Source organism: Tursiops truncatus, chromosome 13 (assembly GCF_011762595.2).
Source record: "Tursiops truncatus isolate mTurTru1 chromosome 13, mTurTru1.mat.Y, whole genome shotgun sequence".
Classification (NCBI taxonomy): Eukaryota; Metazoa; Chordata; class Mammalia; order Artiodactyla; family Delphinidae; genus Tursiops; species Tursiops truncatus.
Window position 1 is genome coordinate 21,344,017 of NC_047046.1, and position 24,837 is coordinate 21,368,853.

Below are 24,837 nucleotides of genomic sequence, written 5' to 3' on the forward strand. Positions count from 1 at the left end.
AATGATGAACAGGGCAGCTTGAATGGCCCAGAGAATATTTATGGGGAAGGAAGCTGATGTGGAATAACACAGAAAATACTGAGCTAAGGATAAAGAGACCTGGATTTCAAAGCCACATAACCTTACTTTCCTCACTTTGTCAAATGTATCACAATTATGATTGTGGTGATGGTTACATAAATCTATACACGTTATAGATAAGTATATGTCAATATTAAATACATATGTGTATATACATGTAAATGTATCTATGTTTGCATCTATGCATGTGTAAAGATATATACACAAAAAGTCCATTTCACTTGATGTAAATTAAAAAAATTTTAATGTCAAACTTCTCTGCTTTGGGCTGTAATTACGTCTCATTTGTCCATACTCACTAATCAGAAGGTCTGGTTAGCAGTTGTACACTCATTTGATAAATAAAAGTGGTAAGATAAGTTTTTTTTTAATGTATAAAAACTGTATAGGCTGCAGAGTGAAGTAAGTCAGAAAAAGAAAAACAAATATCGTATGTTAACGCATATATGTGGAACCTAGAAAAATGGTACAGATGAACCGGTTTGCAGGGCAGAAATAGAGACACAGATGTTGAGCACAAATGTACGGACACCGAGAAGGGAGAGTGGCAGGGGCGGGGTGGTGGTGGTGTGATGAATTGGGAGATTGGGATTGACATGTATATACTAATATGTATAAAATGGATAACTAATAAGACTGTGCTGTATAAAAAATAAATAAAATAAAATTCAAAAAAAAAGAAAAAAAACTGTATAGGCTGGATTAGGTGATCTATAAGATTCTTCCCAACTATACTATTCTATGATTCTAATTCCTATTCTACAGTAAACTTTGGCTGTTAGCAAAAGGACTAATTGTGTGATTTTCTCAGACTAGATGGAACAGAGTTTTGGCAGCCTGTAGATGTAAAGATGTTTTCCTTTATAGAAATCATGCATAATATATAAAATATCCAATGTCAAAACAACTTCATAAGAATGTAAAGGCACTTTGCAACAATCATTGAACACCAGTTATGTGCTTTCAAAATGTAAAGGCTTTAAGAATTTAAGATAAACAAAGTCACATTTCCTGACACTTGAAAACCTTGTAAGAATGTAGTAGAAGCTAATAATAAACAAATAATCACACTCAACTAAAAGATATACTATATTTATTTCATCAGTTCTGCATATTCATTCACATTTTAACATTTCTGAATTTGAGATTTAATGTCCATGAACCCAATGGTGCCTCACAATGGTTGGTTATTTCTATGTCTAAATGGGGCTAAAAGAATCCTTTCAGTTTATATAAAATAAAAAGTTAAGTGATAAGAAAGAAATTTACTTATCAGCATTTTATTTTTTCTTAGTAATATATAAAATAATGACACAACTTTCAATCCAGATTTCTCAGCATTGGTAGGATGTGCTATGGGACCACAGAGGAGAAAGGTGCTAGCCCTACTCAGGTAGGTCTAGGAATGCTTTCCAGAGGTAATGACATCTCAATAGAAATCGGAGCTATGAGAAACTAGTGTTTTCCAGGAACTGCAGGTAGTTTTAGCTGGGAATATCTTGGTAATGAGAATAAAAGAGAAGTAAGATCTTTTATACTAAGGTAGTTGGCCTTTATCTTGTAGACAATGGGGAAAATTCAGAATTATGAATAAGAGAATGACAGATCAAACTTACACTTTAGAAAGTTCATTCTGGAAGGGAAGCAAAGCATGGACTGGTTTGGAAGAGATAATAGCCAGGAAAACCAGTTAGAGAAAAAGTCCTGTATTTGCAATGACAAAACAGATGGACAGCAAGGGATAAATTTCAGACATATTTAGAATTTTAAAATTTACAGAATTTGAGGAATAAATGCATTAACAGGCACAATGCCTTATTCCAAAGTAATGATACTCTACTGACTGTCTCCTATGAATCACCTTCAAGGTAACTAAAATTTTTACAGACTTCAATCTGTCTCAGGTACTATGAAGACATTCTGCAGCCTTCCAAGTTATCCTTATAATATTTAATTAGCATACATGACTAAAAAGCTTCAACTTTCCTAAAAACCTGGTGATACCACTACCAATTATTACTGGATATAATATAATACTGTACTGCAAACTCAGAAGACTGGAAGAAACAATTCTGGAATGAATCTCCAAAACAGGGATCCAAAGAGAGAACAGCAACCACTGACAAGGTAAGAAGGTAACCAAAGTATAATGAGAGTAAAGTATAGCCCAAAAACCAAAATTTAGAGGTAAGGTTCGTAATATCTAATTATTTTTAATTTTTACCTTTTCTTAGGCTAATTCCTTAGAGGGGAAACTAAATTAAAAACCACTGGGCTTGTCACAAAAGGACAAATATTGTATGACTCCACTTATATGAGGTACCCTGGTAGTTGCCAGGAGCTGGGGCGGTAGGGGAAGATGAGGAATTATTGTTTCATGTGTACAAAGTGTCAATTTGGGAAGATGAAAAAGTTCTGGAGACAGATGGCAGTGATGGGTGCACAACGCTGTAAATATACTTAATACCACTGAATTGCATAACTAAAAATGTTATGTACATTTTACCTTAACTGGAAAAAAAAAACAAAAAACTTTTGGTTCACACTAAAAGGAAAACTTAACCCTCCCCCCAAAAAAAGAAAATAAAAACTGACATGTTTAGCTCTTTGTCTAAGCCACTTCATATTTTTCTGGGTTCATTTGTGAATTTATTTATATCCTACTTCATTACAAAAGGATTCAAAGGCCTTCTATAGAAATAAGGTGGAAAACACAGAAGTCAGAGTGAGTGGAAAATAAAGTAAGGAAAACTCAGCTTAGAGACTATAAGCCCTGGCACACTTCCTAAAGGTGGACAGGACACTAAGCTCTAACGCTTCACAGAGGACAAAGCAAAATAAAGGATCACTTCAGATAATTCCCAAACCTTTTAGATAAAAATACACCAATGCTCAGGAGAAACGCAGTTTTTCCAGGCACCAAGTGCTCAGCAAAAGGACCATGTGTGCTGTGCAGTGTTTGTTCCACACCCACAACACAAATACAAGAGCAAGCTTACCACTGCTGCTACTTCTTTCCACAGAGAGAAGAAGGGCATCACACTGCACAGGGAAACTGTCCTAAAGGGGCCTGCCTTTACATGCCAAGGCTTGATTCTCAAAACAATTATTAGGGGACTTCCCTGGTGGTCCAGTGGTTAAGAATCCGCCTTCCAATGCAGGGGACGCAGGTCCAATCCCTGGTTGGAGAACTAAGATCCCCGCATGCCACAGGGCAACTAAGCCCATGCGCCACAATTACTGAGCCTGGGCACTCTGGAGACCGTGTACCACAACTAGAGAGAATCCCACGCGCCGCAACTAGAGAAGCCTGCATGCTGCAATGAAGAGCCTGCATGCCACAATGAATATCCCGTGTGCCACAACTAAGACCCAATGCAGCCAAATAAATAAATAAATATTTTTAAAAAACAATATTAGGAGGTACTTATTATCACACCCCTTTTACAGATAAGAACTGAGGTGCAGAGAAAGGAAGCAACCTTGCTCAGTCAAGGGGATAGCAAATGGCAGTACTGGAATTAGAGCCCAACCTTTGGGGGAAAAGTCAGGTTTTTTTTTAACATAACATTTCAGAAACAGGCCCTCTGTGCAAAGTGACTGCCACTTAAAAGAGAATCAGAGGGAAAGAGTTACCAAGGGTGGACTATCAGGTAAATAAAACGTGAGCCCCAATTTGACTCTGAGAGAAAAGCTTACATATTCGAGCCATTTTCTACCAGTACTTCATAAAATCAGCTTCCTGGATCTTCTGAAGCTGGTAGAAACACCACGACAGGTGATAGCCTATAAATGTAATAGTCTTTAGATTACCAAATTAACAAGAGGATAGAAAATATACACAAGAGAACCCTCAGCAAGAAGCAGCCCTAGCGTCTTTAGAGGAACAAATAAAGGTAAACATAGTCTCACTTTGTAATTACATTATTAAATCTGCCGTTGGCAGTAGTACTATGCTACACCATCCAAATTTACATAAACATTTATAGATACAATGAACTGAAATTGCTGAAAGACTATCTAAAAAGGAGAAATGGAAAATAGTAAAAGGATAATTTGAGGGTCATTAAAGAGTCTCATTTTATATTAATACTTATTTGGACATTTACATAAATGATTTAAGGGAAATACATTACATATAGTGATGTAAATATATCTACAGGAAAAGTAGATTATCTGATATCTGGTTGTTGAGCATGAATGAAACCACAAAAGTAAAGTAAAAAAGACTTAATGCAGTTAGCAATATAGGCAACAACAAAATTTTAAAAATCAAGTAAGTTCCAAAGTGGATTAATATATTTATTTGGGAACAAGAGTATATTACTATAGATTAGCCCTATCTTTAAAAAAATCTTGAAACGTCCCCAAAAGGCCAAACCACAGGAACGCTGTGCACATCGTGGGAGCTTTGTTTGCTTACAGAAGCACTGGACGAGGGAGCTTCCCTATTGCGTCTCAGAATTGCAAAACAAAAACAACTGACACAACAGATCAGACCTACGTGTAAAGTGTCCTGGACTGCAGAGTTACGCAACAATGGCAGAAACTGAGAACGCTGCAGGAGGCTAAAATAAACAGTGGGTAAAAAATGGGCAGCAAATGATGACAGATTTTGTGAATTATAACCATATGACAAAAAGAGAGGTCATTAAGATGTTAAATGATGCACAGAACAACGCTGTGCAAAGCAACAGTCTTTCTATAAAATGTTGATGAGAAAAGCCCACCTGGAATAGCTACAGTGGTAAAGGCAATACCAAAAATAAGTAAGTTAAATTGCTTTAAGGAAAGAGAAGAAAATATTAAAGCACTCCAGGCACCTGTAAGATGCAGCTTTTTCCAGGGTCGCCCTTAGGTCACTCAGTATAAGATGGGAAAGAACATGGCACAGAAAACCCTAAGGCTGAAAGAAGCACTGAGCTTTTTCTTGCAGTGTAGAGAAGATTTTCTTATATTTATCTAAACAAATTGCTTCAAAGGCAAAACGGTAAGTATGATTCTGCTGATCTCAACACATTCACTCCAGTATACTAAGGCAGCGGCAGAAACACCTCAGAATAAAGAAGGGATATCTTCACGAACTAAATAAAAAATGTTCCATGTAAATTACTTGCAGAGGGATATAGGGAGAGAATGAGAAAATACTAGAAAAATGGAAAGGAGAGACAGATTGATCTTTTTTGTTGTCCATTCCCCCCCCCCCCAACCCCCAAGTCATGGAGCTCCAAAGTACATCTGCTTTAAGTCAGAGTTTATTAACAGCAGGTCCCCCAGTGGGAAAAGCCATTAGGTTCCTGCAGCAAAGACTCAGCTTTGTATGGGGTTATAAAATCGCATGAAGAGAGGCTTCCTTTCCACTTTTTTTCTAGAACATGAAATCTTCGCCTTCAGGAAAGTTTTTTTTCTTTTTTTTTTTTTTCTTTTTCGGTACGCAGGCCTCTCACCGTTGTGGCCTCTCCCGTTGCGGAGCACAGGCTCCGGACGCGCAGGCCCAGCGGCCATTGCTCACGGGTCCAGCCGCTCCGTGGCATGTGGGATCCTCCCGGACCGGGGCATGAACCCGCGTCCCCTGCATCAGCAGGCGGACTCCTAACCACTGCGCCACCAGGGAAGCCCAGGAAAGTATTTTTTTATAGCTATGAATTGCTCAGAGGCCATACGAGTACCATTTAGTTAATCAAACTTTTACTTAGCACATATTTTGAGCCAAGTACCATACTAGCCTGTATATTAAAATTATCTAATGCTGCAAACATTTTCAAAACTAAATAAATTACCTACTGATACTGCCACCAAAATTTTTAGGTTAATTCAAAAATGTACCATTTCAGAAACAAAAATAGAGTTCTGCTTGATGTACCTAATTAGTGTGGAATGTCATTAGCTGTCTACTATTTGCCATCAACCTGCCTTAGTGTCTCCATCACTCTGCAAAGATGACAACTGGTGTACACTTTCAACCCAATCTTCCCAAGAACTCCTTCCTCAAAAATCAATGTTTCTCAAAGGGAAGCCAATCTGATTTGAGCCTTAGAACTCCTCCAACCTCCACAGTACTATTTTCAATCTACTGTTTTCCCAGAATACCAATTGGTATACTACAGAAGTAGTATAGGAGAAAACCATGTATCTACCATGTTTCTCTCTCTTTCAAGTCAACATAATCTCTTAATGCTCCTCTGAAAAATGTTAGACATAGCCTACAGTTAGATCCATATTTCCTCTCATGAAATGTTTAATGTCTTCTCTTATCTGTTTATTTCTAGATGGCATATTGGTCCAACTGAGCAGATCAACTTACTAGTAGAGGTGTTTTGGTTTAGAGGTACAAAATCTTAGAACTACAAAAAACATAGGGATTCCTAATGTAACCCTAAAATCCAGAGAATTTGATTCATTTACCCAGTCATACAGTTAGTTAACAAAAAATTCAAAATATAATCTAGGTCCACAAACTTCCAGTGGCCTTACCACCATCCCACTGTTCTTCATTAATGTCACCTATTGACAGTGATTCCTTGTCTTTCTTGGTCTAAAATATCCAATCTTAGCTAATTTCATAACCTATCCATTCTCAATGCCTGAGTCTAAAGTCTTCAAAGGCTAGAAATGTTCTAATGTAAATTAGTGTTGGACCAAATACTTTCATCATATTTACCTCTCATGGGAGATTTCATGGCTGCTTCTACCATCCCCACCAGAAGCTGGAGACTCTTGGGGTCCTGAGCCAGCCCAGATGCAAAGGCTGCCAGGGCATCGGCATGACGTCCAAGGTACTGGAGGGCAACACCCTGTCGGAAGTATGCCTGGAAATAAAGAAAAGATAATGCATGTTTTACTTATACACAATGCTCCACCAAGGCTGATGAGGATTCTTGATTAGAACAACAGGTCGGCAGAACTAAACTTGAGGTGGTCCTGGTTCAAAAACCTAGTAAAGTGTTTATAATCAAATCTGACTTCTCTGAACATCATAAAATGTAAGCATACTTCTTTCAGACAAATTACGTTTAAAACTTTCATTCTCTTCCCTTCTAGAACACATTGATTTTATCACATTCTTTGGTATTTATTCACATAGTACTTTTACTTTTTTTTTTTGATGATCTTTAAAATCTTTTATCCCAACTTTAATAGCATAAGCTCCTCAAGGACAGGGGTTTGGAGATTTCTTTACATGTCACCAAAGTATCTGGTATAGCGCAAGACAAATGAGAGATATTCAAATTCCACTTATTTTATACTTCTCCTCATTAATTAAAGGGATAAATCAATATGTGATTAGTATTAAGATAACTGTAATGAGTAACACAACATGGTTACATTTTATGTGGTGTTTCAGACATAATATTTTAAAACTGTTATTAAAAATACATGTGCTTTGCTTAGAAACAGAATAAGATTGCTGTCCTTTGTATTGTTTAATTGGATTGGTTAAAAAAACTAGTATTATCAACTGTGAATATAAGGAAACAACCCTCCTTCCAGCTAATTGCAGAAAGGGCCAGAAAATTAATAAAATATTTAAACTTCAGAATGATCTTAAGAATGTGTAGTTTGTTTTTGAACACAGAGTAAAAACAAGTAAATGATCAATGTGTTACCAGTATTTAACCAGCAAAGGACCTTGTACCCGATTAAATAACATAAAACTGACATATTATTAATGCATTCATGCTTATACGACACCTGCTTCTAAAATACTTGGCCACCTATTTAGCTTAAATACTTTTACAATGCTCTATGTTTGTAACACAAATGTAACTTTTTCAGTCCAGTATACTTTGCAATTGTAACAAATTGTATTCATGGAATATAAATGAAGTTTCAAAAAACTCCTAAAACAACTACTCAATTAATTTAATATATAATTTTATAATTTTATATTACTCACACATACAGTGAAAGAGAGCACCTTTTATGTTTATAAAACATATTTACTTATTTCATTTTTGTATCTAAACTTTGAGGTAACGTAAGATAGGCAATACTATTCAGTATTTCTATTAAGAAACAATCCATAAACAGAATGAATACTCAAATTATTATGAGCTATTCAGATTTCTATTAGTTTAAACTACTAGCAGCTGTTAAAACTCAGACTCCAGTAAGACAATAACCTGTAAATGCACTTTCATTACTAATTGATAAGATCACTTCCTTTCACTGGACTCAGCCATTTTTTAATCTTTAATGTCTTTGTACACATTTTTTACCACCCTTTTCATTTCACATTTTAGGTGATTTCTATAATCCAAGAGGCAATATGTACCACATTCCAACTAAAATTAACTATAGTTTACATAATTCTATATTAAAGCTAAACTTAAAAAATGTATTTATATATGTGTGTGTGTGTGTGTGTGTGTGTGTATACTCTGTAAACTGTAAACTCTATTATTTATGGAGAGAGACAAAATGTGTCTGTAGTAATGATTTCAGGTATATATTTTAAGAAACACAAAAATCTACTGTGTTAATCATTTCACAGTGTATGTAAGTCAAATCATTATGCTGTACACCTGAAACTAATACAGTGCTGTAAGTCAATTAAATCTCAATAAAACTAGAAAAAACACAAAAATTTAAATTAGTCTCAATGAATTTTGATAATTTCTTGCATGTTTAAAGCAAAGCATTATTGTTCATTACTTCACTGAGAAAATAACTGATTTTCCTATCTGCCAAATGAAATCACCGAAAAGTATGACATCCACTCCCCATGCATGTATCCACTCCCTAGTAGGTAGGCAAAGTTCAGCGTTAATGGCAAGTTATGGTGTCAAATACACAAAGGAGTTAAAGAAGGGCATGCAGGTTTTGTTTTCTTAGGACACTCATAAATTAGATGAAAAAAGGTATGACTGGATCATGCTGCTCATAGTCTCGGCTTCCTTTCTCCAGAAGATTTTGAAAAGAGATATAGGTGAGAAGGCTCCAAGGTCTCCCTTGATCCTCCCTTATGTCCTTCCAGAATCCCCAGCCCAACTTTATAAGATTTTCTCAGTTAAAAGCTTAGAGTTGCATTCTTGTCAAGATAGCATAATGAGTCAAGCTCTGACATATCCCTGTACCTAATTTACAAAGTGGGGCTCTCCCAACTTACTCTCATGCAATATTAATTGCATGTATGAATAGCTGTTGAATAAAAATTAGTTATCTATACTTCTGTGAGAGATATGCCACTATGGAGCTCAAGCTGATGATGATAAAACCTAGATTATGGGTTACTGTGATAGAATAAATCAGCACAGTGCCTGACATAGAGTAAATACTTAATAAAGTGAGCTATTTTGATTATTAGTTAATGAGAAAATAATCATAACAAGAAAACATAATTATAGACTAAGAGAATATAAGGCGAGTCTAATAAATATTGAAAATATTTCATTATTCAATATAATATTATCCAATTCCTATCACTGCTTTATTCACTCCTCCCCCTTGCTCCATATAAGACTGCTGGCAACTGGGAAATTCACAGCTGTAAGGCTCCCAGACAAAATCTGAACCACCTGACTAAAAGAAATTGGTACTAACAGGTCGTGGGAGATGTAGCAGCCACCCAGAGGATTCTCCACCAGCCTCTTCCAAAGCAAAGGTCAAGAAGTGCTGAGTTTCACAGCTGTTTACTATAACTTCAAGAAGATTGATGTGACCTAATTTTTCTCTTACTATCACAGGTTTCATAGGAAGCAGCGTCATCTGAGAAAGGGGCAAATTTGGGTCACTTAGGACTGAGGAGAGGCAGTATATGTGCAGCACACCAAGGAAAAGTGGGGCCTATGAAGAAACGTTGAACACTTGGTGCCCAGCCAACCTCAGATAACATACCCCCTGCCTAAGCACTCCCCACGCATATACCCACATTCTGGTCACTGGTTATGTAGCAGATGGAGAAGGGAAGGCAATATGGACTGACTATTGAGAGCACCTAAACCCTGAGAACAATGGTTTTAACCTGAAGCTTTAGCCAAGAAGAAAGACTTAGGGTTAAGACTCTGCGCTTCCAATGCAAGGGGCACGGGTTCGATCTCTGGTTGGGGAACTAAGATTCCACATGCCACGCAACTAAGATGCCACATGCCATGCAGGGCAGCCAAAGGAAAAAAAAAGACTTATGAGGAGCTAGTTAATACACTGGACTAAAGGGGGAATGCCTAGATTTTAAAATGTTGCAGAGTCATTCATATATTTTTTGTTGTTCACCACAAAGAACTTCCAGTGATTATTCTACACATGCTACTTAATCTCACAAATAACAGAAATACAAGTAGGTTACAAGTATAAGTTTTCATTCCTTCCATCCTGCCTTCAATTAACATTCTCTAAAAATCTACAGCACCTGTCACTGTGATGTGTACCACAGGGCTTGTACCCTCAAGTGCTCACAGTCTAGAGGGGAAGAATATAAAAAGCTATAAATGTCTTGACTGCTACCTACAGTAACTGTTTACTAATAGGGTTTGTAACATTTTAGCAGGAATAAAAATGTAACTAATCACCAAAGTATTTATGCCCTTTTGTTAAAACTGTTAGTATTTCGACTTTAATAAGTGGACATTCTTCTCATCTCAGAGAGTTTGCTATAGTCTAAATGTCTGTGTCCCTACAAAATTAATATGTTGAAACCTAATTCCCAGTGTGATGGTATTTGGAGGTAGGGCTTTTGGGAAATGATTAGGTAATGAGAGTGGAGCCCTCATGAGTGGGATTAGTGCCCTTATAAAAGTGACCCCAGAGAGCTCCCTCTTCCCTTCTACCACATGAGAACAGGCACAGCAAGAAGACAGCCATCTATTAACCAGGAAATGGGCCCTCACCAGACACCAAGTCTGCCATCACCTTGATCTTGGACTTCCCAGCCTCCAGAACTGTGAAAAATAAATGTTATTTAAGCCACCCAGTCTATGGTATTTTGTTATTGCAGTCCAAACAGACTACGACACGGTTAAAGTAAAAACACTCAAAGACTAAACATGGGAAACAGTAAGCCATTCACCCTTCAAGTACCCCTGGAAGCAATGAAGGACCTTTAAGTCTTTTCTTTCAACATTTTATTACTGGGTTCACAATTCTAAATCATCACTGAACCCAATAATAACCTAAACTTCCTACTCTCCCATGGCTCAAATGAGTAATGAGGTAAATTCCTACGCTCATAGGTACACATGTATATTTATAACATAAAATATAGAACAAATGTATATAATATGTAATGATATATAAAATTAAAGATTTCCTTGGCGGCACAGTGGTTAAGAATCCGTCTGTCAATGCAGGGGACACGGGTTCCAGCCCTGGTCCAGGAAGATCCCACATGCCGTGGAGCAACTAAGCCTGTGCGCCACAACTACTGAGCCTGCGTGCCACAACTACTGAAGCCTGCATGCCTAGAGCCCGTGCTCCGCAACAAGAGAAGCCACCGCAATGAGAAGCCTGCGCACCCCAACAAAGAGTAGCCCCCGCTCGCCACAACTAGAGAAAGCTCATGCACAGCAACAAAGACCCAAAGCAGCCAAAAATAAATAAATTAATTAATTTTTCAAAAAATTGTTTACTTATATGTACAATACAATCTATTACTTAGTTCAAGTGCTCCCAAATATTCTGCCTTTGATTTAATCTGTACTTTTAAATGTTATACTTTAATGTTCCTAACCTTTCACTGTTTGAATTTGAAATTTTTTACATCTTCTGAAGAATAAATATCTCTAACTATAACCTGCTAGCCAATCCAATCATACCACCTGCTACCACATCATCACCATCTTTGTCAACCATGTTTGTAAATTACATAACTATTTTACTGACTTTTCCTTTATTATTTTATTTAAAAATGAGTAGAGATTGGGAAAATAGAAATGCTGATTCTAGTTTTTAAAAAGCAGCAGCATTAATCTATAATTTAACCACAACTGGGTCAAAAATGAAAATGATTACAAGGTGCCAAAAGCAGAAAAGCTTTAACATCACTGGATGAACAAAGAACAGCTAACTATGCTCATTTTTTATGGAAAAGATAAAATTAGAGAACATATATATTAAAAAATGATTCTTAAAAGGAAAGACATGATTTGAGATTTTATTTTTCAGTTCTCTAGGAATTAACGCTCCCCAATCACTGAACATGTCAATCTCTTGTTTAAGATTTGTATATTTGATATTCCACATATTTGACTTTCATATACTTTTTCAGGAATGCATTATACAGGAAAATAAGACTGCTTGTATTACTTAAAACATATCCATCATACAAGTAGAATGTAAATAAACACATATTACCCACTATAAAATTTATAACATATTACAAATTATATATTATGTCACATTAAAATATGACATATAAAAATGAAGGGACAGAACCCATGTCCTCAGTAGGTTTCCACTGTTTCGCATGAAATAGGCACCTATATGGATACATAAGCACAAATTATTTTTGCAATATATTTTGTTATATATGTTCATTTAGAACAAGGGAGAAATTAATAGAACTTTCTACAATGATGGAGCTGTTCTCTGTACTAATAACATTAGCCTCTGGCCAGCCACATGTGGCCATTGAGCACTTGAAATATGGCTAGTGTGACTAAGAAACTAAATTTTAAATTTCCTTTCATTTTAATTAATTAAATTTAAATAGCCACAACTGGCTAGTAGCTACTGTATTGGACAGTGCAGCTCTAGAGTTTGGTATTCCTTTAACAAACTTCCAAACACAAAGTGAAAGGGTATATACTAAACAAATAAAAATAACTACTACAAAAGCTTTGAACTGAAGCTATGTGACTTACTCCCAAGGCAGCTGTTGCAGAAGAGAAAGTACTCATAAGGCTGACATTAGAATCCTATCCCAGCTGTTTTTTAGCTGTGTGCCTTTAGCCAAGGCACTTAACTTCACCCAAATTCATGTGCCATTTCCACTTACAGAGAGGATGATAAGGATGACCTCAAAGGGTTGTAACAATGATTGCTAACTGATATCACATATGATATATGAAGAGTGGGTACATTTTTAAAAATTGAAGTGAATTTCTCACTACTCACTCTCAGTTTGGCATTTGCTATTTAATCAGGTGGCTCATCTGCTTTACCAGCTTGCAGAATAGAAATTACTTTTGGTAAAGTGGGTGAGGGGCTGACAAAAATTAGGTATAAAACAAAAATTAATGATTTTAATGATAACCTTCAGTCATTAAGGAAATAGTTAACTTATGTTTGGCAACTTCCACTTCGAAAGCCTATAAAGTAGGTAATACGTTTAAGGGAAATTTTACATCAAAATTGCTTTTAAAAATGTTTACACTTCTGAGGGCTTCCCTGGCAGTCCAGTGGTTAAGACTTCACCTTCCAATGCAGGGGGTGCGGGTTCGATCCCTGGTCATGGAGCTAAGATCCCACATGCCTCAGGGCCAACAAAACCAAAACATAAAACAGAAGCAATATTGTAACAAATACAATAAAGACTTTAAATAATGGTCCACATCAAAAAAAATCTTTAAAAAAAATGTTTACACTTTTGGCAGCTGATTGGTAGGCTTCAATTATCTAGTAAATTTGTTATTTGGGAAAAACATCATATGCAGGTTAAATAAAGTCCTTTGGCCTAGGTGGAAAAGAAGAAAGAGGTGGCAAAAATAGATGACCAAAAATCTATCTGTAGAAACATGAAAAAGTCCTTCCTCTCAGCGACTTTACCCTGATCACTGATTATTAGAATTACTACAAGGTGTTCTGAGGCCCAAGCCTGACACCTATTTTAGAATTAACAAGAGCCCAGTCTTATCATATCAGTCTTGCCACTATAAATTATCATAACTTTTAGTGCACAGATGTTTTATTTTCCAAAACCCTTTCTAGCTATCATTTGTTGAACCTCTACTCTGTTAGCTGTTTTCCATAGTTTATCACTGTTTTCCATAGTTTATCACTGTTTTCCATAGTTTATCACTAACTGTTTTCCACAGTTTATCACTAATGCTCACAATATTCTGCAAGAAGTTCTTATGACAACTATTACACAAAAGAGGTGGTTATGAAACTTGCCCCTGCTGCCAAAAACTCTTTCCACTATCCCACACTACCTCTTTGATAAAAGAATTAATGGTGTGCAATTAACCTCTAAATCAAGCTTTTTGTTTGGGAATTCTTATACTTGCAAAATCCAACCTATGGAGGCAGAAATGAAGGAAAATCAGAAATGACACAGAAAATTTATGAACATGAATATTTAATCTCTATTCCATTAGCAACCGTTGATTGTAGAACAATTTTTAATGAATTGAATGGAAGGAAAATTCATTTCATTAACCTTTCATATAAATGTATTATTATTGAACTAAACAGACCACTGTACTTGCAACTCAGTTCGATGTTAATTAGATTACAAGCATGAGGCTTTAAATCAAAAAGAAACAAAAGGAGCCATCAGCAAGCTTCTCAGCCAACACTTGTTTGTTTGCTGGTTAAAATGGATTTTTACCTGCAATACCATTTGCTATGCTTCTTTTATTTTCTGACATTTTCAAGTGGATTTTCTTTTGCTTCTATTTGCTGACACTTTATATTAAAAATAAAAATAAATAAAACCTTGAGAATCAGCAAAGAACACATTCTTCATGTAGCAATGTTTTACCTGATCAGCTGGGAGTAATCATTCCTATCTCTCCAGAAAACTATGCTTCTATTTTTTACTAGTCTGTCTTATCGTATGCTGAAAGTACATGCAAGAGATTGAAGGCTATTTTAGAAAACACCATTATTTAGTTTGCAACCCAGAGTCAGAGGCTCAAATGGCCTAAACGTAATGTTCTAACCAAATCTGCAGCTGTGAATTGTTTTTCTCTTCAACATGCCTTTGGTACATTGAATATCAATTTCTAAAAGAAATCTGCTCTCAATCATAATTGTTTCATATCATATCAACTTTTTTCCCCAAAATTCATTTTAAACTAATTATATCAAAAGTGTTAAAGTAACAAGTTTATGGGAAAATCATATTTTGAAAAGAAACCAGAAATCTGATAAGCAGTTAAAGAAGAAATGACAACCAGGAGTTAAATAACTAAGTAGGTGTCAATTTCTAGCACTGGAGGAATTCCCAGTGTTAAAGTTTATGTCAAATTATAAGATGTGTCTACCATCATCTGGAGTTTCCCTTTTAAACTTTAAAAGTAAACAATGAAAGAAGTTTGAAGTCCCCTAGAGTAATGGTTCTGAACTGCCCATATCTTGTGCCTTCACTCTATGGGTGTGGCATAGGAGGAGTGTAAAGTCATGCCAAGAAGAAAACCAGGGAATTTTCTGAACAATCGCCAAGAAATCACCTGGCTTCAGTATGAGTTCTGTGCCCATGCCCTACCAACCCTCCCTCTACCCCAGAACACAGAGCATGTGTGCCTTCACACATATAGACTGGTCCTGGGGAAAGTGCTAAAACCAGAAGCAAAATGGAAAAAAAAATAATGGTGGGCAGAGAGAATTACGAAAAACACTGACGCCAACAATGTGGGAATTAAAGGATTCACTAACTATTGAAAAAAACACTTGGTATCTCACCTACCATAATGTAACTCTACCCAAACCATGCAGAAGGTCAAAGTCATACAATAACATAACATATCTCCTGAAACGTCAAATCTACTTGAAGTTTCTGGGAGAGAATCTTTTTAATTAATAAACTTTGTTTTTAGAGCAGTTCTACATTCACCACAAAACTGAGTGAAAAGTACAGAGAACTCCCATATAACCACTGTTCTGACACATGCATAACTTCCTGCACCACAGTGGTACTTTCTTATAATCAATGGAGAATTATTTTTATATGAAAATTATAGAAGAAAATAAAAGAGTTCACATAATTTTGAAAAACATAAATAAATACCCATCTCCGTTCCATCTATAGCCCCAATCCTTGGAATAGTACCTCTCTTCTGACTTTTTAGGTATTTGGGAAAGCAAAGTTTCAGAAGTGCTGCCTAAACCACTGACAGCCTTTACCTTTGTCAATTGCTAGCTCACACAAAGAGTCTCCAGAAAAGAATATGTACTGGGGAGAGGGACATGACAGGGTGACATGAGCAAGTGGTAAGAGCAGGGCTGAAAGGCAAGAATATATGCCCAAAAAAACTTACACAAATATTTCACACATGCTTTTCTAAACAATAAACTTCACAGTCTACCTCTTTCCCCGTCCTATATTAGGTAATCTTCCTACACTGGCACATGTGTTAAGGTGCCACACATCAAAATGAAAAACAAGAAAAAGGAAAATGTCTGCCCCTCAATACCTACCAGCACAAAAACATAACAATACACTTTATATCTTTTCAAAAGAGAAGGGGTTCCATTTCTAGGCAAGATAGAGTAAGCATCCGATCTCTCCTACTGAATACAACCACATCCTGGAAAGACTTCATGGAAGAGTTCTCTGTAAATGGCAGCAGATGAATTGAGGAAGGAGACCAGAATTCAAAGCAGTACCAGATCAGCAATGGGTTTTCTGTTGGTCTGTTTATTCTTCCCATCTGGTATCACCCATCTTGGATTCAAAAGCAGCTTAAAATGAGGAAGTACTCATTGGTGCAAACAGAAAACTCTCCAAGTAAAGTCCTCTTCTTCTGGTCAGAGAAGCAAGAAAGAGAACTCCCAAGGGTCAGAAAGAGTGGAGAAATCCCATTTTTAAAATCCTCTTTCCATTCTTTCCCAGTCCACACCCCAGGCAAACCAACAGTGCCAAGGACAGTAACAGCAGTGGCTGCTGGGCAGGCATATAAAATTCTGAGGAAGAGGACCCTCATCACAGGAGCTGTGGTCCCCAGAGCTCAGGATGAGTCCTAATGCTTTTTTTTCTCTCTCTCTCTCTGCCCTCTCACTACTTGATGCCTCATAAAGACATGGTTATAGGACATGCATGGCAGAGCAGGGAAACTAAACCCCTAGTTTTGGCTAGAGGATGGGAAGGGAGGAGGGCAGCCAGAGAGCTGGAAAGTGTTGGGGAATTTTTGAAAAGACATAGGAGGGAGCTTATGAGAGATCCCATAAAGAGGTGTTTGGATCTGACCTTAAATAGCATACCAAGGCTTTGAGAACTAAACTACAGAACAGACTACCACCTGATTCTCAAACTGGCCATTGGGTGGTGCATACAAAAGAAAGGTCCCAGTAGAACTACAAAAACTCTGAAAACTTAACAGACTTTGGAACCAAAGTCCACAAAATATGGGCTGAGACTTACAGCCTGAACCTAACCAGGTAAATTGTCTATTAAAACAAACTATATTCTTCTTAAAATATAAACAAGATGCAATGAATAATACCAAAGCATTCAGGATATAAGCAAAATTACTTGGTCTATGAAGAACCAAAAAAATCTCTACTCACAAGGAAATAAGGCAATAAACAGATGCCAACTCTGAAATGACACAGAAATTAAAATAATCAGGCAACTATTATATCCATGCTGCAAGAAGGGCAAGTAGTCTTGTGAAAAATGGAAAGACAGACATTCCCAGCAAAGAAATAAAAGATATAAAGAAAAACCAAATAAAAATTTTTAAACGTAAAAATACAATAACTAAAGTGAAATATTTAGGAATGGGCTCAATAGCACAACTTTGATTACAGAGAAAAGAATCAGTGAATTTAAAGATAGACCAAAAGAAATTACCCAATCTGAACAACAGAGAGAAAAATAATTGAAAACCAAACATATTCAGAGCCTCAGGAATATGTTGGGCAATAACAAAAGCTTTAATATTCATGTCATTGGTATCCCAGTAGGAGACGATAAGAAATGTGGAACAGGAAAAAAAAAAACTTGAAGAAATTATTTTAAATTTCCCACAATATGTGAGACACAAACCTTCAGATTCAAAGTCGGCAAACCCCAAATAGGATTAACCCAAAGAAATCCATGCCTAGAAGCATCATAATCAAAATACTGAAAACTAAAAACAAAGAGAAACATCTTGAAAGCAGTCCGAGAAAAATACCATATTATTTGCAGGGAAATAACATTTCAAATGACTGCAGACTTCTCATCAGAAACAGCAGCGGAAAGACATTTTTTAAAGGGCTGAAAGAAAAGAAATGTAAACCTGGAATTCTATACTTCAGGAAAACATCCTTCAAGAATGATGCCGAGGGCTTCCCTGGTGGCGCAGTGGTTGAGAGTCTGCCTGCTGATGCAGGGGACATGGGTTCGTGCCCCGGTCCGGGAAGATCCCACATGCTGCGGAGCAGCTGGGCCCGTGAGCCGTGGCCGCTGAGCCTGCGCGTCCGGAGCCTGTGCTCCGCAACAGGAGAGGCCACAGCAGTGAGAGGCCTGCGTACCGCAAAAAAAAAAAAAAAAAAAGAATGATGCTGAAATACAAAGAACTATGAAAACTTAAGAGTTAAAAAACAAAGGGGCTTCTCTGGTGGCACAGTGGTTAAGAATCCACCTGCCAATGCAGGGGACACGGGTTCAATCTCTGGTCCACAAAGATTCCACATGCCGCGGAGCAACTAAGCCCGTGCACCACAACTACCGAGCCTGCTGATAGAGCCCAGGCTGAGCCCACGTGCCACAACCACTGAAGCCCGTGTTCTAGAGCCAATGCTCTGCAACAAGACAAACTACTGCAATGAGAAGCCCGTGCACAGTAACGAAGATCCAATGCAGCCAAAAATAAATAAAACAAATAAATTTTAAAAATAAAAAACAAAGAACCCAATAAAAAATGGGCAACAGATTTGAACAGACACTTCAGCAGAGAGGATATTCAGATAGCAAATAAGCACAAGAAAAAGATGTTCAACATCATTAGCCATCAGCCAACATTAGTCAAGAAAATGCAAAGTAAACCACTATATACCTATTTGAACAGCAGACAAACAAAATAAAGACAATACCAAGTGCTGGTGAAGATACAGAGCAACTAGAATTCTCATACACTGTTGGTATAATGCAAATGTCTGGAAAATAGTTTTTCGGTTTCTTATAAAGTAAAATACAGATTTACTATATAATCCAGCAATCATACTTCTAGGTGTTTATCCTAGAGAAATAACAGACATTCACACAAAACCTATACATGAATGCTTACCACTGCTCTATTCATAATTTCCCCAAACTGGGAACAATCCAAATATCCTTCAAACGGATGAACAGATAACTCTTTTATTTTTCAGGTCTGATTTTTATTACTAGCATTTCGCCCATTTGCCAACTACTCCAGACAGGGTCAAAGTACAACCCAAATAAAGTCAAGGGATAAATCTATTAAGATCAATTCAGGGTTGTGAGTCATGTGAATGATTTAAAAATTTTAAAGGTGTTTTGAAAAGTAAAATGATGCTTTGGGCATCTCAATGAGAAGCATGCACAAACACACACGGACAATACACATTGCAAATCCTATAATGAAACAAAAAGAATACCTAAAAATGAAATGCACTTTGTATAAAACAAACAACAAAACTACCATGGAAGTAGAGTTATTTATATAAACATTATATTTATATAAATTATTATTTAAAGTAAAGCCGAAAATATGAAGTTATGAGATTAAATATAAAAAATGGATAGTAATATGTATAGTTAATCTCATTATTCACAGATTCTATATCTATATCACAGAATATATATATTCTATATATTAGAATATATATATTCTATATTCACAGATTTTATATTTGAATTCAACTACTTACTAAAACTTATTTGTAACCCTAAAATCAATACTCCTGGTGCTTTCATGTTCATTCAAGGACAAGTGCAGAGCAGAAAAAATCTGAGTCACCCAATCCACATATTCCTAAAACAAGCTGACACTTTGTCTTCTTACTTCAGCTGTCATAAGTAAACAAGTATCCTTTTCACTGGTGTTTTCAGTTTTTGGTTTTTGGTTTTTGTTTTTGCGGTACGAGGGCCTCTCACTGTTGTGGCCTCTCCCGTTGTGGAGCACAGGCTCCGGACGCGCAGGCTCAGCGGCCATGGCTCACGGGCCCAGGCGCTCCACGGCATGTGGGATCCTCCCGGACCGGGGCACGAACCCGTGTCCCCTGCATCGGCAGGCAGACTCCCAACCACTGCGCCACCAGGGAAGCCCGTGTTTTCAGTTTTAAATGGTCCCCAAGTGTAGTGCTAGAGTGTTCCTAAGTACAAACCTGTTATGTTCCTTAGAGAGAAAACACATGTGTTAGATAAGCTTTGCTCAGGAATGATTTACAGTGCTCCTGGCCATGAGTTCAATGTTAATGAATCAACAATATATATTAACTCAGGTATATTTAAACAGAAGCACACATAAAACAAAGTTTTATGTTGATCAGTTGACAAAAATGTTGTGACCAGAGACTTGCAGGAACCTAACCCTGTATTTCCCATAGGAGCAATGGTTCAGTATTTGCTCACTCAGTATTTGCTCAACTAACAGAACATAATAACCACCTTGAATAACCAGAACTGATTGTTAATTTTAATTCGAGGAAAGGAAACCATTTTCCCCTTGGCTGTGACACCCAGTGAAGTGGCAAATGTGTAAGAGCTCTACTGTTTTCTGCTCTCTCCTGGAGCTCTAGGGCAGGAAGCAGAGAAAGAATGGATACCTATACACCTATGCGTAGTGGTACAATTACTAACAATAACCATAATAGCTACTACTCATTAAGTGCCTCCTAATTTACCAACACTCTTCCAGGTGCTTTACATTCATTCACTCATTCTTTAAACAAATATTTGCATGATTAGCTCCATGCCACGTCCTGTGCCAATGAAACCCAAGGGAGAGAAGATAGACAGTGTCTCTGCACTTCTAAAGCTCATATCTAGTGCAAGAGGAAACAAATACACAGTGAAAAAATAAAATAAGTTGTGAAAGTACAATAAAGAAACAAAACATGTAGAGTAATAAAGAATAACTGGTGGGGGAGACATACGTTATTTTAAAACATACCCATAAAAGGTACCATTTAAGCTGAGAGTTAAGAATGGTAAGAAGCCAACCAAGGAAAGAGCACTGCAGGAAGGGGTGCAAAGGCCTGAGACTAGAAAGAGTGTAGTATGCTCATGGAATTCAAAGAACCCCACCTCAGTGGGAAAGAATGGCATGAGATGAGTCATTTAGTTCCCATAATGACTTTGGAAAGTAAGCATTATCAACTCTATTTTTAAAATGAAAAACTTGAAGAGTTCAGAGAAGTAAAGAAACTTGCTCAAGTTGCACAGCTCGTGGGCAAAAATTCAATCAGGATGGATTGATGCCAAAATCCATACTCTTTCACTTACATCATGCTGCCTCCCACTTTCTTCCTGCTATCCTATGACTCACCCCCAAAGATTCTCCTGTCTCACTAAGGTAGATATATTTATATACCTTAAAGAAAAATAACTAAGTCACAGAAATGTAATAAATAGGACTTGATGTCAACAAGTACAGTTGATATATGCTCTTTCTCTGTCTGTGTACATCCTGGGACCTTATGCACTTCTAAATAGTCACATCCTACTGCTGACACATGTTCAGTAATTACGTTATTATCCTCATTACATCTCTGTAACCCCTTGATGCCAGTGCTTTCTCTCAATCATGAGCTAATCCAGCTTTCCCCTATGAGACATGAAAAGAAAATGGCTTTTATTTTTATAGATAGAAAAACTAAGGTAAAGAAAGGTTAAAGTTCACAATGTCTTCCTCTTAGCACATCACCGTTACCCTAAACCGGCAGTTCTGTTTTGCACATAGTATTTACAGAGATTTAATCCTGAAAGGGTCTATGCCAGGGATTCAGGTTTCCCATTTTCCTTCTTTGTTTTTGTTTTCTTAGGTAGTTATTTATGTGACTGTCCTCCTAACTAAATGGACCAATCTGGGCATAAACCATTTTCTATTTTCTCTGCTTATAGAAAGGAATGGTTTATTTCAGCACTGCAGATAACATCTTGAGGTCTCAGGAGGATGACAAATTGAAACAGTCTCTTTCTTGCCTAACATTTCTTACCCAAGAGTCAAGTGATGATGTTAAGGAAAAAATTTCTCTTCTCCTGACAATTTGTACTTATTTTCTTAATAGCCCTGCTAAGATTCAACGAATTTCAGTTTGCTTAGAGCCTGCTTAGTGCCTGCCAACAAGCACAGGATGCTTTCATTCATCTGTGTAACAGTCCTATTGGTGAGGCATTCCTATAAAATTATGGCAGCAATTCCAAACCAGAAACAGCAGAAATAGGGTTAATGAATTATCTTTCAAAAGAGCCATCAGAATAGCACAGCAGTTCTTACATAACTAGAAAACTTAATAAATTATTTTGATTGAGAAATATTCAGAAATTTTATTGAGGTGTAATATCAATGTGCAAAAAATTACCTGTTCAGTGGTATTATCTGTATTTTACAAAATCATGTGAAAACAAGCACAACAACTGAATACAACTGCATAACTCTACTAATAAATCTATGTCTTGGTAATTATGCACAAAGAATAACATTCACAGACAACTGATGCCTCGACTGGCTAAACAGTTCCAGATTAATGTTGTTCTTTGACCTGTTAGATTCTTCTTGCACATAATTCTGGTGTGCTATGTGACAGGTACCTTTGGTGCAGCAATGGTGTGATTCGCACCTCTTCCAAAGATCACAAATTGCTAACATCGTACCCTCTATCCTTTAAGCTCTCTTTCTATAAAACTTTTAAATTGAAACATTATTTTCTAGTATTATTTGTTGACAAGTTTTAAACTGCAGAATCAAAATGATTTCATATTTTTAATTAAATTCATCTTTGGCATTTTTCTGTAACTTTAACCTTTCATCAGTAACATATTCTCTAACTACCATGTATCACGTATTCAGTGCTACAGAGATATATAAGAAGAGATAATTAATCTCAGCTTTCAGAAAGCATATAATCAACTTGGGAACATATGTAAAAGCTGCACATTAAATAATTAAAGAATTGTTTCAAAGTAACATATGAACAAGTGCATATAAAATTGAATATGGATCCTCCCCAATTTACAGAGGAATTGTTTTCTAAAAGTTCATTTTCAAGCCAGTTGTTCAGAATGTTTTAAGCATCTTTCCATTAAAAAAAAATTATCCTGTAAAGGGTAGTTACATTATCCAGCCAGTTCACAATGACCTACTTCATAGAAAATGCCACTGGTTACAAGACTAGCAATATTACAGAAAGGAAAAGAAATGGAACTGATATTCATTAGTATGTGACAAGCACTTCCACACAAGTAATCCTATTTAGTCTGAATAATCCTGCAAGGTAGATTATTATGTCTTCCTTTAAAGATAAGGACCCTGAGGCTGATAAAGGTTAAATAACTTGCCCAAGGGAAGAGCTTGTAAATGACAGAACAGATTCAAACCCAGAACTGCCTGGCTCTGAAGCCAGGACTCCATTCCTACAACATGCAGCTTCCCTTTAAAACAGGATTTATAAGGGAACACTTTTTCCGTGTTCCAAATGGGAATGTCAGAAATACATTTCACAACCCGAAAGCTCCTGAAATGCAGAAACAATGATTTTTCATCTTTGTATCTCCAATGTGGTGTTTCACACAGAGTGAACAAACAAACAAATAACAAATTAACAGAAAATGAGTTCTTCAAAAGCAGGGTTTTTTTTTATTCATATCTAAATACATAGAGCCTACCATAGACATATAATCTACCCATCAATAAATATATTAGTAAAGAATTCCATCCTGCTAGCACACCTCTCATTCTGCTTTTCCTAAATTTGTAATCCTGACTGCTTCCAAATTCATTCCTTGAACTCAATGCCTTTCAAAATCTCAGTTCTCTCCTCCTTCCTTTCCTTAGACATTGAAATCCAGAAGACTAAATCTATATTTACATCTCTTACGGGCTCAGCAAGCTCCCTAGCCAGGACAGATATAAATTTAACCTAGTAAGCTTTACCCATAATGCTCTTGGACCTCGGAGTTTGAAAAAGATGCACAGCCCCTTGGGGAGAAATTACCCAAACCAGTATCAATGAAGTGGATTTATTTTGTCCAGAGGAAATGCAAATGAACTTAGTTGCATCAAGTTCCTGAAAGTACACTTCTTAAGCAAATTAAGAAACCCATTTCAAGTTGTTTGAAAGGAATCTTGGCTGACACTTGCAAATGAGTCTTCTACAGAGAAGTAACTCTGATTCCTCAGCTTTTCATTTCATATGGTCTTAGAGATGAATATTCAGATCCCACATCAACATTTAATGAAATGGATAGAATCCCAAAGGCTTAAAAACTAGGTTCCACTTCATAATCTGTCATTCTCTCTACCTTCTTTCAGGATACATTAATTTTTTAAGAAGTTATTTTAACTAGCTTCTAAGATACATTTTTAACCACTACAAGTTCAAAAATGATGTACAAAGCCCCTAATTTAATTGGTATCTTATGTAAAGAATCCTTATTAATTATACAATTGTGACTATAATTAAATAAAAATATAGAAGTGATAGAAATAAAGGTTCTGAAGTTCTCATGTTAAAAGTCCTTGAAAAAAAAGACAAATCATTTTCTTAAGCTCCCAGAGAGTACACTTAATATCCTATACCAACCATGTTGATTATTTTCAAAATTATCCTGAATATTATTAATGGCAAATGTTAAACTACCAAATATCCTGTACTATTGATAAGTTCTCTCTGATGACACGGCTCAGCAATTTCAGTATATACACTGTGAAACAAGAGAACCAGAAGTACTTTCAAGAAAGAACAACAAAATCTTCATTCCCTTCA

General features: G+C 36.5%; 1 protein-coding gene across 3 annotated transcripts in view; it reads right to left on the reverse strand.

Annotated features, from left to right (window-relative positions):
- TTC28 (tetratricopeptide repeat domain 28) overlaps positions 1 to 24,837 on the reverse strand; it is a 596,541-nt gene that overhangs the window by 284,552 nt on the left and 287,152 nt on the right. For all 3 annotated transcript variants that reach the window (XM_033837116.2, XM_033837115.2, XM_033837117.2), the window contains one exon: positions 6,743 to 6,890. In XM_033837116.2, the coding sequence (XP_033693007.1) occupies positions 6,743 to 6,890 (148 nt within the window). The remainder of the gene's footprint in view (positions 1 to 6,742; positions 6,891 to 24,837) is intronic.